The 12,405-nt window shown below is 37.8% G+C and overlaps 1 protein-coding gene across 1 annotated transcript in view; it reads left to right on the top strand.

The window, feature by feature from the left end:
* The window catches only part of AGMO (alkylglycerol monooxygenase), a 118,049-nt gene that overhangs the window by 37,449 nt on the left and 68,195 nt on the right, over positions 1-12,405 (top strand). The window contains exons 4-5 of the mRNA XM_053410193.1: positions 7,831-7,934; positions 10,011-10,106. Coding sequence (XP_053266168.1) covers positions 7,831-7,934; positions 10,011-10,106 — 200 coding nt within the window. The remainder of the gene's footprint in view (positions 1-7,830; positions 7,935-10,010; positions 10,107-12,405) is intronic.

The following is a 12,405-nucleotide window of genomic DNA, read 5'->3' as shown; positions in this document are numbered from 1 at the left end:
GCTATTGTGTCTACATGGGCTTCTGATTTCATAGCATCTGAGGCTGCTACTTTAAACTCTTAGTAAGGGTTTGAGGTGTTGCAGGGAAGCTTGTCTCCTGTTTGTTTAGTTTGGTTTCATTCAGTTTTGTCCAGCAATGGGAACAATGTTCTTCTCAGCATGTGAGTAACATGTTTTGAAGTGGCTTCTCCCAGAAGGGAGAAGCTGCATGCTTTGCCTGCAGTTGTTCACCCATAGGAAATTAAAACAGATTCCTTCATCAGTTGTTGTCTGGTTATGTGTTTTTAATTTTAAGTGCTTGCAATCTTTTTAAAATACATGTGTAGGTTAGGGACATTTGTGTGGGAGGGACCCTATTCCTGCCTTGTCTCTGTTCTTCTCGACTTCAATTCAGGGACGTAAGAAGCAGCTGCATATTGAGTGGGACCATTGGTCCTTTTAGCTCAGAATTGGCTGGCTGGGATTTGGAATTCTCCTTGTCCTGTTCCTTCTGCTCCAAGAGTGTGTTTCATCTTTCCTTGTGCATGCTAGGGCTAATGTGTTGAACTTGGGTCAAGAGTAGGAAGATGTCTTCATGCACTGTACAAAGCCACCTTTCTTATTTCCCTTTCCTAGATGCCACCTGGGTTGATATGGTGTGCTCCTAGGTTCAGCAATGGTGTGCTCCTAGCTTGAGCAAGAAAGGAGCAAGGAAGGGAAGGCTACGTGGCTCCCTGTGCTCTGTCACTTCACAAACCTGCCTGCCCGCCCCCTTTCCAAGGGATGGGGCTGTAACTCAGTGGCAGGACATCTCCTTTACATAAAGGAGGCCCTGCTTTCAACCCACAGCATCTCCAAATAGGGCTGGCAGAGACCCCCCAGTCTGAAACCCTGGAGAGCCACTGCCCGTCAATATGGATAGTACTGAGTTAGAGGCACCAGTGGTCGGACTCACTATAAGCAGCTTCCTGTCTTCCTACTTCTCAATTGCTCCATGCTTCAGTATTATAAAACAAAATGTTGGAGTGTGATAGAAGAATTGATGTTTGTGAAGATGGATGGACAGACAGGCCAGAGATGCAACCAAAATTCTTCAGGAAATTTTGGTGGCTTCAAAGAAGAGGAGATCATTAGAAGCCCTGAAATTCTTCGCTCTTTTTTATTAAATGCCAAATAAGAGAAGCCTTTCTGACTTACCAGTGCTAAAGAACTGTCACTAGGAACACTGGCCCATGGAAGACGCATGGTAAAAGAGGGTTCCCAAACATAGGTTGGCTTTTGCTCCCAAGCCCAGTTTTCACAGGGGTAGCTATGAAAGGTAATCACCTAGCAAATCGGTGGATGAAATCTTTGTGAAGAAAGGTCTGAGCTGCCCACTATTTCTCTAAGTCAAGATGTCACATGTCTCCTGCCAAGGCTCTTCATATGCAAAATGGGTACTTAAAATGCCTACCTGAAGAACACGAGGAGAAAGAGGCAAGGTTCCCTACCCAATGAGAGGGGAATGTACCTCCCAACATCAGGGTATCCAGGTCCCTTTAGAGAACCAGGGTTCCAAGCTGGAATCTTCTATGAAGCTGACGAGCCTTGGTGATTCTTTGTGAGTAAACTTGAACAACGAGTGTAGTGAATAAGCAAGTTCAGTTTTAGAGCCACAGTGCTCAGGTTTATTTTATATTATGTTTTGACCTTCTGCTTTCCCTCTAAAAAAGTTTCTTAATTTGGCTGTGTATATGGTTGCCAGTCTCAGAGTTTTTGGATCCCTACATGCCTAAACACTTGGCATTCATGCTACTGGGAATTTTGGATTGGAATTACAACCACACTCTTCTGAGGTCTGGGAGAGACTAGGAGAGAGTGAATGCTTCCACTACACTCCAAATGAACCACAAAGGTGCAAGTTGAACTGAGTGCTAGGGCTTTAGTGCATCCCAGGTTCCTTTCCATCTGGGGCAGAAAGAGTAATTGGGAGGGTGGTGGCAGTAACTACTGGAGAGTAAGGCCCACTGGCAGCACTGCAGGGCTGTTGTGCTACAGTTGGGCAATGAAGTGAGTGGGAAAAGCTCTCTTGAGCACTTCTGTCTTCGTCACAGTCTTGACTTTGCTAGAGGGGTGCTTTTTAGAGCCTTATGGTGGATAGGAAAAGGAAGTGAGTTATTTCCAATTGTGCAAAAAAGAATTTGTTTCGTTTCCAAATTTGTCTATGGTGATATCTAGTCAAGCTCACCCATCACAAGTATCCCACCCCCCGAGCCTCAATATGATGCTTACTAACTAATACAAACAAATCAAAATCCTATTGAAATAATGTGGCTTTTTGGAATGTTTCACTTTAAAAATCATGAATATGTATTACTTAAAAAATAAAGCTGTTGTAGACTTGAAGGGCAAAATCAATATGGATTACACTCTCTTAACATAGGCTGTGTACAAGATACCTTGAGATTTTACTACAGGAGGGCTTGGCTGTCTCTATTTTTCCTGGCTGAGGTCTGTACTTTTTGCTTTGGAGATTTCTTCCCACATTGCCTCAGATCAATGGTTTTTGTTTTGAATTTCTAGAATGCTTGTGGATCTTCTCTGTGGGAGTGATTGCTTTGCTATTCAGATGGTATGGCAGAAGATCAGGCAGGGGTTTCTGGCACACGTACATATCTTTGAGGCAGGTTTTGCACTAGCTTGCTATAGTTCTTGGCATGTATATCCTGGGAACATATTCCCTGATTTTTCTATTTGATCCTAAGTTAGCCCACTCACTGAATCATTTTCAGACCACACAAGGTTTTTAATTTTTGAGTGATGGGAATGAGAATGAATGGAAAAATCAAATTAGAGAAAGAAAAATCAGTAAATTGCCAATTTTCCCTAAAATGGTTCATATATTGATACATTTTTCCTTTAACATTATGCAGATATGTTAAAAGCATTTAAGGGCAAGCAATGTCAATATGATACATTTATGTGCAGCTCCAGACCTTAAACTGAGGATATGGGGAGAAGCCAACAATTGGCATTGGATCACAATGGATTTCAACCCTTATCCTTTACTACCGCCAGCCTCCTACCTGAACCTACCAGGTGCCTTATCTCTAGCAGTGCTTAACACAAAAGCTGGCAAGTGGGATATCTTGGCAAGCTCTCCCATAAAATTTTTCTTTAATTGCAACAAAAAAGTAGGAACAACTTTGGTGTGTTCTGGTTCAAGTTAACCTCTGGGGTTGACTTCTGGCTACCTGTTTCAGTTGATTTGAGGGCTGGATAAAAATATTAACACACTGGATACTGAAGGAGCAGAAATGAAAAACAAGAAATTTAAAGTTACTTGGTTTCTTTTTATTTAAGAATGTATCAGTTGATTTCTGATACTACCTCTCAAAAGTGACATACTTAGCAACATTTTAATACAAGCAACGGAATGGGGGACTCTTCAGGGTAGTATGCCAAAGACTCCTTCAAACCTAGTGCCGCTCTCATCTCTGAAAGTTGGGACACCCAGAGAAGTGCTCTAGTAGCAGATCTTGGAGTTTGGGCAGGTTTTTGTAGGAGAAGGCAGCTCTTTAAATATGCTGGTTCCAAGTTATTTAGGCTCTGGTGCATGCCAGTAATTTAATTTTCAATGACTGGCTGACCATTATTAAGGGGGGAGGGAGAGAGAGAGAGAAGAGAAGAGAAGAGATTTATGCGGCTAGTGTATCTGGATTCTGCATGTGACTTTTTAGTTCATTTGTTAAAGGAAAACTATTATGGAAAAAAGGTATTTGAAATTGAGTCTTTAACCATGTGTAACATTTGTAATTGTGGACAACTTTAAGTTGAAAATAGTATAATGGAAATGTTAATGAAATTATGTTGTAGTTTGCAGCCGTGTAGCTACTTCCTTTGTCTTGCTGGGAAAAAAGTGTGTTTTTAGTTTGCTTAAATTCCCCTTCCCTAGATTCAACGTTTTTATTTTTGTTTTTGATCATGGGGAGAATAAGTTATGTTAGTTGATTGACACTGGTGTGCTTTCCATCCTTGTAGAGACACCTTTTGTATTTTACAATGTGTTGGCTACAGCTGTATATTTTGTAGTAATAGATAAAACAGGCTGCCACCTGTGTTCAGGGCTGACCAGCAGTGAGTGTGACTGTTCCAGTTCTTCTAGGCGTAATCATTGCTCTTCATTCATTACTTAATCTTAACTCTTTCTTTTTAGAAAGGAATTCTACATTGCAAATACAGAGCAGAGTGAAACTTTGGTTTAGCTCACACTGTCAATATATTTGATTAACATCAGTATTTATCCTGCCAGTAAGAGCCCAATGGATTTTTTTTTAATTTCATTTTTCAAATAGGACACGGTCTACAGTCCATAGGCTAACCATTAGTGTTTCTGTCTACATTTACAACTCGACACTTGGCATATATTTCAAAATGAAAATAGATCTAATATATATGTATAGACAACAATATACAGTACTAGTATTTTCCATGAAACCACATCTGCTCCCAATGTAATTAAACTGTTCATCTTAAAATAAGAGCTCGTATTACAGTTAACTTTCTAAACTCAAGGAAGTTATACTGGCCTTTTTTGGTTGCTTTTGCAAATTCTTCTCTCAGAAATAGGTCTTTAAAATTAGCTTTTAAAAGACAAGTCCACCTTGGTATATATTTTAATCAAACAATAACTATCTATTTATAAGGTGGAAATCAGTTTATAAGGTGCAGCAGTGGAAGTTTTGATGACTATTCTCATTGATCAATGGGTTTCCTCTTAGGCAGTAGGAACCTTTTTCTGTAAAAATAGCAATCAGAGGCTCTGTGTGCACATAGTTCTGTCCCACCTGTGCAAGAATTCTGGGCTATGTTTTTTAAATCACTCATTTCCACAGCTGACTGTTTGATGTATTTAAGATGAAGAACATGATTCAGCATTGTTCTCACTGGTTTCTCACTCTTTAATTGAATACTTGCTAGTAATAAAATGGACTTCTAGTAATTCTTTTTGAATACCATTTAACCTTAAGTTAAATGAATGTACAATGTAAAAATCATCATGGATTCTCTTACTTGAACTTTTCACAATGACTGAGGGAAAGAAGCAAGATCCAGTTACTGTACTGTGTTTGTACAGCTGTATCTCATTGAGTCAAGGTTTGTGTTACACACAGTTTGTGATAGGAAGTATATGCTTTTAAAACAACTAAGGAGACAGATCTTTAACCTCCACCCTTTTTAGATTTTTTTGTTCACTCATTTAGCTTCTGTCATGGTCCTAGGAAGTATTTCAAATACAAATTATTGCACAGTATTGTAGTTTGCGTGAATAACTCATCCCCTAGTGCACTCATTAGGAAGTTTCCCTGAAGAATTGGTTTAAGATACTGAGTGCTTCAAGAGAAGATGAATTTTCAAAAACGATTTCTCAGGTTGCATGTTAGGGATATTTTCCTGATGGGTCAGTTAAATAATAGTTTTTCAGTATAGCTGATGTGAGGATTTTGAGGAGCTCAGGATACAGTCTGGGATAATTTAAGTTGCATCCTATATTATTAGCAGGTCATAATTTGTTGGCTGTCATATGCTAATACCTAACTTACAAGTAGTTTGCAATTTCTCTGGTGTCTTGGAATGAATGACCTGAAGATTCATTAACATATTGGATTTGGTAAATTTGATCTAACGGGTTAATCATCAGTCCTAATATACTTTTGGCAGTAGAAGATAGCACAGCATTGATGTTTATAATCATATACTTATATAGTGAACAAGATCCCAATTTTTGCCAAATGTTACTTGCTTAATCGTTTCAACAAAAGTTTACCTTCCCATTGTTACTAAGTAGAGTTCATCTGGCTGCCATCCAGTCAACTTTCACATTATCAGCAGATTTATGTAAACTTCATTCTTTGAAACACAGGTGACCTGAGATTTGTTTAACTTTAAGAAGACAACTACTAGACTCCACCACCCACTTTCACATTATGATGAGTTCAAGACACTCCACAGAGCCTCAGGCTACACATCTGATGGCCATGAAAGACTTGGTCTTTTCAGTTCTTCTTGCCAAATTCCTTCTCAAAACTGTCTCAAAATAGACATACATATCTAAAATTCATAGCAACCAGGCCACCTAGACTATTTTAAAGAAGACAGTGTCCTGATATATTTTGGCTATTGATAGTGAGGCAAGGGACATAGAGACAATCAGTATGCATACGCATGGCTGCTGATTGGTGGCTGCCTGCTTCCCTGTCTCCTTAGTAGAATTATAGGAATGGAGGCCTTGATCAACCAACCAGGCATTTAATCATCAGCTCAGGGCTTCTGACCTCTTTCACCATCACTCTTAAGAATGGAAATAAACCAAACAAAATGAACAACCCCCATCATTCAGCCCGGACACTAAGGTCCATCTCCAAGGTTCCCTCACTGTGAGACATGAAGTTACAGGGAACCAGGCAGAGGGCCTTCTTGGTGGTAGCGCCCTCCCTGTGGAATCCCCTCCCATAAGATGTCAAGGAGATAAAGAACTACACAACTTTTAGAAGACATCTGAAGGCAGCCCTGTATTGGGAAGTTTTTAATGTTTGTCATTTTATTACATTTTTATATTCTGCTGGAAGCCTCCCAGAGTGGCTAAGGAAACCCAGCCAGATGGGCAGGATATAAATAAAATTATTATTATTATTATTATTATTATTATTATTATTATTATTATTATTATTTATTATTATGCAAAAAGTGTAAAATTCTCATGATATCCCTAGACAGCAATATTATGTTCAGGGAACGATAGAGAATGAAAGATTACAAATAAAGCATTACTACATAATAAGACGCTTACTCTTATTTAGCTTATCTTTACTGATAAAGATTATATCTAATTGCGCACACATTCTTCCAATTTCTCTTAAAGTATGTTGAAAACCCTCCCAATTTCCTCGCTTTACAGTTTATTTCTGTATGTATTACTTCAGCTCTTTAAATAGGTAACTTTTCTCACTTATATTAACCCCACTGAGGGGTCCATTAGATATTCTCTCAATCATGTGGGAGCCACTTAATTGTGAGCCGTTCCTACATAGGTCATTTGAATTATCAAGGCACTTGGGCAGAGTGATTGTTTCTTTGCAATTATATTGTTTGATTGCAATTATATGAGCATTTCCTCAAAAGTAAATATTGCTTTATTCAATGGGTGTTCAATGCATAGGATTGTAGCCTCAATCATTTTCCTAGGTGTAGATATCCTTTGATCCTGAGAGAATGTCTAAAGGGATTCTGGAATTAGCTGATTTTTATGTATAAAATGGGACCAGGACAGAGACATCGAGTTCCGCCCAACATTGGGGGGAGGGCTCATTATTTGCATGTGACATTACATTTATGACACACACATCATGTGCATCGGGAGGAGGCTGAAAGGTTCACTGCCACTGCAGGTAGGCCTTATAAGCCCCCCCCCCCCAAGATCGGGAGCAGCTTAGCTCTGTTCCCACATAATCTGTGGGCGGGATGGAGGTGTCCTCAGCTCCATGGAGTTTGCACCTATCGACTATGATAACTGAAAAAATGATCTCACATCTTACATTACCAATCAATCACTGTCCTCTGCAGGTGATCTCCCCCTGCAGATACCACCTTCTCAGGAGGTCAGTTCCATACAATGTCCTTTGTTTACTGCTCTTGGCTCCTTTGAGAAGAAGGGTGGGATATACTGGTAAATTTAATTAATCACCATCATTATAATTTCTGAAATATGTGTATCACATGCTAATTTTTATTAATTGTGATAGTTACTTGATTATAGGAACAAAATGCTTTGTTCTCTATTCCAGAGCTCACATGAATTATTTGTCTTTTCAGAGATTAATTTATTGTGGGCAGGACACCAAGCTCATCACAGTTCTGAGGACTATAATTTATTCACAGCATTAAGACAATCCATCCTGCAGAAGTATGCATCTTGGGTATGTTGCATAAAAGTTACACTGTTGTGCAATAAAATAATGGCTAAACATGTGTGTCAGTCATCAACTTTAGGGATATCAAATCTATGACTTAAGCTTTTTTCAAAAAGTAATTAGTAAAATGCTTTATTTACTTCAATGTGGATTCTACTTTCTCTATATCTTAAAGACTAATATATTTGACATAAGTAAATAAAATGAATTTAATACTTAAGTGCAATTGTAACATTTCTATTAACTAAAATTATAAATGTTGAATTAACAATGAATTAATTGATTTGTATATAAAGAGAATTGTTTTAAATGACATTGAAGGCCTATATATGTATTGTGTGTGTGTTCTAAATAAAATGACACAAAACTACCTTGACAGGCAAGCAAAATTCTTATATTTCTTCCCAATCTAGGAAGTGATATCTATATGTAGGAAGGAGGCTTTGCTCTTAAGTTCCTTTGCTCTAAAGTTCCTTTGGTTGGTTGGGACATTTATAGTGTGTTGTGCTTCTGTGTTAATAGCATGAGTGGATGCCCATGACAAATAGTCAGGGCTGTGCAAGTGAGTCCTAGCACTGGATTAGGGACTGTAGTTGCTACACTGTTCAGGTGCTTGGTGCTGCCAATTCACACACTGTAAGTCACCTAAATTAAGGAAGTGAACTTTTCTTTTAAAATGTAACTAAAAAGGTATTAATACATAGCCACAAAACCGGACTTGAACCTAGCCTTGATCACCAGCCAAAATTTATGGTTGTCACTGAGCATGTGCAGTGGAAGGATCTTTGCTGTGATGTCACAGTATGCAGAATGCATTTGAAAAAGTGTGAAGTGATTGTGGACGCAAACGTCTGTTCTCCTCACCTGGTTCTGAGCTTCTGATGTTGGGGTTGCCCCTGTAAAATGGCTCAGAAAACAGTAAATTGAGGTGTGGGGTTTTTTAAAAATCCTCTCTGAGGTTTAATGACATATGGAGCCCGACCCTATGTGTGTTCGCTCTGATGTAACTCCCCACTAAGTTCAGATGAGTTTATTCCCATATAGAATTCCCAGGCTGCAAAGAATTGCAACCTGAGTTTCATTTCTTTGCCCTACATCAGGGTGCATAATTTCTCTTAACTATTTAACATAATTTACTACTTACTTTGAAAATTCTGCCGTTTAGATTTATAAAAAATAGAATTAACTGTTTTTATGGTCACTATATATAAGCAAATAGTATGCAACAGCACTGTTGACTGTTCGTGAGACTTGCAATCAAACTAATGAAGAATGACATTAGAAGATTTTACAAAATAATAGTTAACTAATAGGAGATCTCTGGCTTCTGTTTCATAGCAAATGTTTGTGGTCTCCAGTGATGGGTAGCCTGCCATGTTCAAACGGATCCAGTTGAAATGTGACAGTGGTTCTTGTTTTAGATAAATTTGGCCATGCCAAAATGGAAACTAATTAGAATTGCCACAGCCTTTTTCGTGCTTTTGGAAAAAAGCAATGTGCTGTGATTTAAGCATTTTGCATCTCACTAGAATACCTTCCTAAATTCTTTACTTAGAACCTCTTTCTGTTACAAGTGCAGTGAAATAAGACTTGGTTGGATACAAACCCAACTGCTGACTTTTCTGTCATTGAACTTTTCAGATTTTTACCTGATGACATTAATTGAGTGGAGCCACATGAATAGCTGGAAAAATACTGTGGACATTTCCAATCCACTAGGAATTCACCCTTAGAGTTTTGGCTGGTTAGCAGTTCCATGGCAGAACAGCAATGAAGGGAACAATTGAGTTAAGCAATTTAAAATAATGAAACGTGGCAACCATTTTAGTTATAGCACATCTTTATCCATACTAAGTTTCAAGAAAGCATATTTCAGAGTATGATGGTATGTATCTAATAACCAGAATAGCAACCAAGGGAATTGCAATGGGTACATTTTCTCTTTGTTGGCTTCTTCTATCTTTGTCATCTCAGGCATGTATTGAATGTGGAGTTTCCCATAATTCTTTTATTAAATGAATAAAATTATGTCTATTATAATTTGGTAGATCCATTTATTAACTTGTCTTCCTTAATTTTCAGATATTCTACTTGCCCATGGCTCTCTTTATTCCTCCCTCAGTGTGTGCTGTTCATCTCCAGTTTAATCTCCTTTACCAGTTCTGGATACATACAGAGGTAATTTAGGATCTTTAGCAATGCCTAAACTCTTAGTCTGGAACTGTGTCTTGGAAATCTACTAGTAGCTGATTTATTGTGTAACAGAAGTATTTTTCTGATTTCTTTAAAGAGAAACATATGCTCCATTTTATTCCTTTCTCTCTCTCTCTCTCTCTCTCTCTCTCTCTCTCTCTCTCTCTCACACACACACACACACACACACACGCGCGCGCCATTTGGTCCCAATTAGTTTAATATATTTTAACTTCAGCATATCAAAACAAAGTACTATTTTAGTACTATATTTTTACACTTTTTATTTTAATTACTAAAGCACAGATAGACTTTATATCTGAGAAAGACATATCAATGAAAATATTTTCAATGATCATCAGATCATTTAACAATAAAATCATGACCAAATTTTGGTGTTGGCCTCCATTGTCCTAATGATTAGCTGCTCATGAAAGTTTCATGTGAACATTGTGTGCATTTGAGCACATATTTGTTAGTCTTCTGTGTTGATAACTAATTAGTCATCATGCTATTTCTCAGGTAAACTTTGTTTCAAGTTTTAGTAATATGCAAGGATTATGTGCTGATCATATTATTTTTCTGCTGCATACAACAATCTATTTTGAATAGCCATCACCCCATATTTAAATTAATCTTAGAATAAATAATTATCCTCTACTACAACTATAGCTTATTACATTACAAAGTGCTTAGTTATTTTCAGTTATGTAGTTCACAGATTGCTGGGAGGAGGCCATACATAGTTCTACAAATGCTTTCTCATCCTGTTTTCAGGTTTCCTGTGCATATTGTTTGGCTTACTTGCTGTGCAGTTACACTTGGCCTTTTATATATAATATAGCCTCAGCTTTTAAAATATTATAAATCTGAAGGTTATACTACACTGGTCTGCTAGTTATAATAAAATACCAAAATCACAATGGGCTGTTAGGACAAATAAAGCAGTCCTGCTTTTTATAAAGAAAAGGGTCCAGGTGTTATTGTGACAGAACTAAATGTAATTTTGTTCAGATGTTGCTGTCTGACAGATGTGAATTCTACATTATATTTAATTAAGTGTTCTTCCATTACAAAATGCCTCTCTCATCTCAAGGCTACCTCTATTGCAACATTAAATCATGTGTTGCTGCCCTGCATGAAATTCCCCCAAAGAAAATATTTAGCTTAGATAAATGATGCTCCTAAATTTCTAAAATAAATGGTATAGTTGTTCCTCTCAAAATTACTGATATAATAAACAGAAGAGGGCTTTGAAATGCAATACTTCAGGAGCTGAATCAGGCCCTTAAAAGGCTGAGGGAAAGTGTTTATTGATAGTCATTTCGAAAAAGACAACATGATAGTGCTTTTGTAACAACTGAAAAGAGGGAGATGTAGGAGGGACTTGCATAAGGCTCAACTGAACCTTTCAACTTGGTTTCTGCTGCTGGTTTTTGGCAAGGTACATACATTCTGCAACCTGCTAGCTAATACTTGGTGTAGGAGGTCCATGCTTGCCTTCCATAGCAACATCCAAATATCATGCATGCATGTATATGGCTAGTGCTTCTTGAATCAGTTGTCAAAAGGTTGTTTTGATTTGGCATGGGAAACTTCTATAAATGCATCAAAAGCAGAATAACAGATTCCTGGTTCAGAAATATTCATTTTAATATAATTTAATTTTAATTATAGAGCCTTCCACAGGCATGGGCAAAATAAAAACCAATACATTTATGTTTAAAGAATAATATAGACTATAATAAATAATGCTTTATAGAGGGTGTGCACCTACATAATATTTGCTTCGGACCCCAATTTGGCACTTAATGGAACAGCCTAGAATTGTGGTCTGAACTAATTTTTGTGGTCATTGCTCAAGCATCAAAATTTTGTTAATTGAACTTCAGCCCACTGCTATGCATGTAAATAGTTGATTGGGGGTGTGTGAATAAATGAAGGAATTCACTTTCTAGTTGAAATAATTCCCTCGGATTGTAAACTTGACCTATTGATCACAATGGAGCTGTCCCTCAGCACCTTCTCCCCTCCTCACTCTAGCAGCCTCCTTAAGTTTAAATATAAAAGCTTCACTTTCACAAAGCTGCTCCATTCCCTAAAGCACTGGGTTTGGAGAATGCTGATAAAATCCTCCCCTATGATTACAAGCTAGACCTGTCAATCACAATACTCCTCCACCCACCCACAATCTCCTCGCCAGGTTTAATAATTTGGCCGTGACAAACTGTGAATAAAATCATCCTGAAGGAATGTGTTCTTTATATAATTAGGTCCGAAATGC

This window comes from Podarcis raffonei, chromosome 12 (assembly GCF_027172205.1).
Source record: "Podarcis raffonei isolate rPodRaf1 chromosome 12, rPodRaf1.pri, whole genome shotgun sequence".
NCBI classification, from domain to species: domain Eukaryota; kingdom Metazoa; phylum Chordata; class Lepidosauria; order Squamata; family Lacertidae; genus Podarcis; species Podarcis raffonei.
The sequence above is the reverse complement of the archived record's forward strand: the minus strand, read 5'-3'. Positions and strand labels throughout refer to the sequence as shown.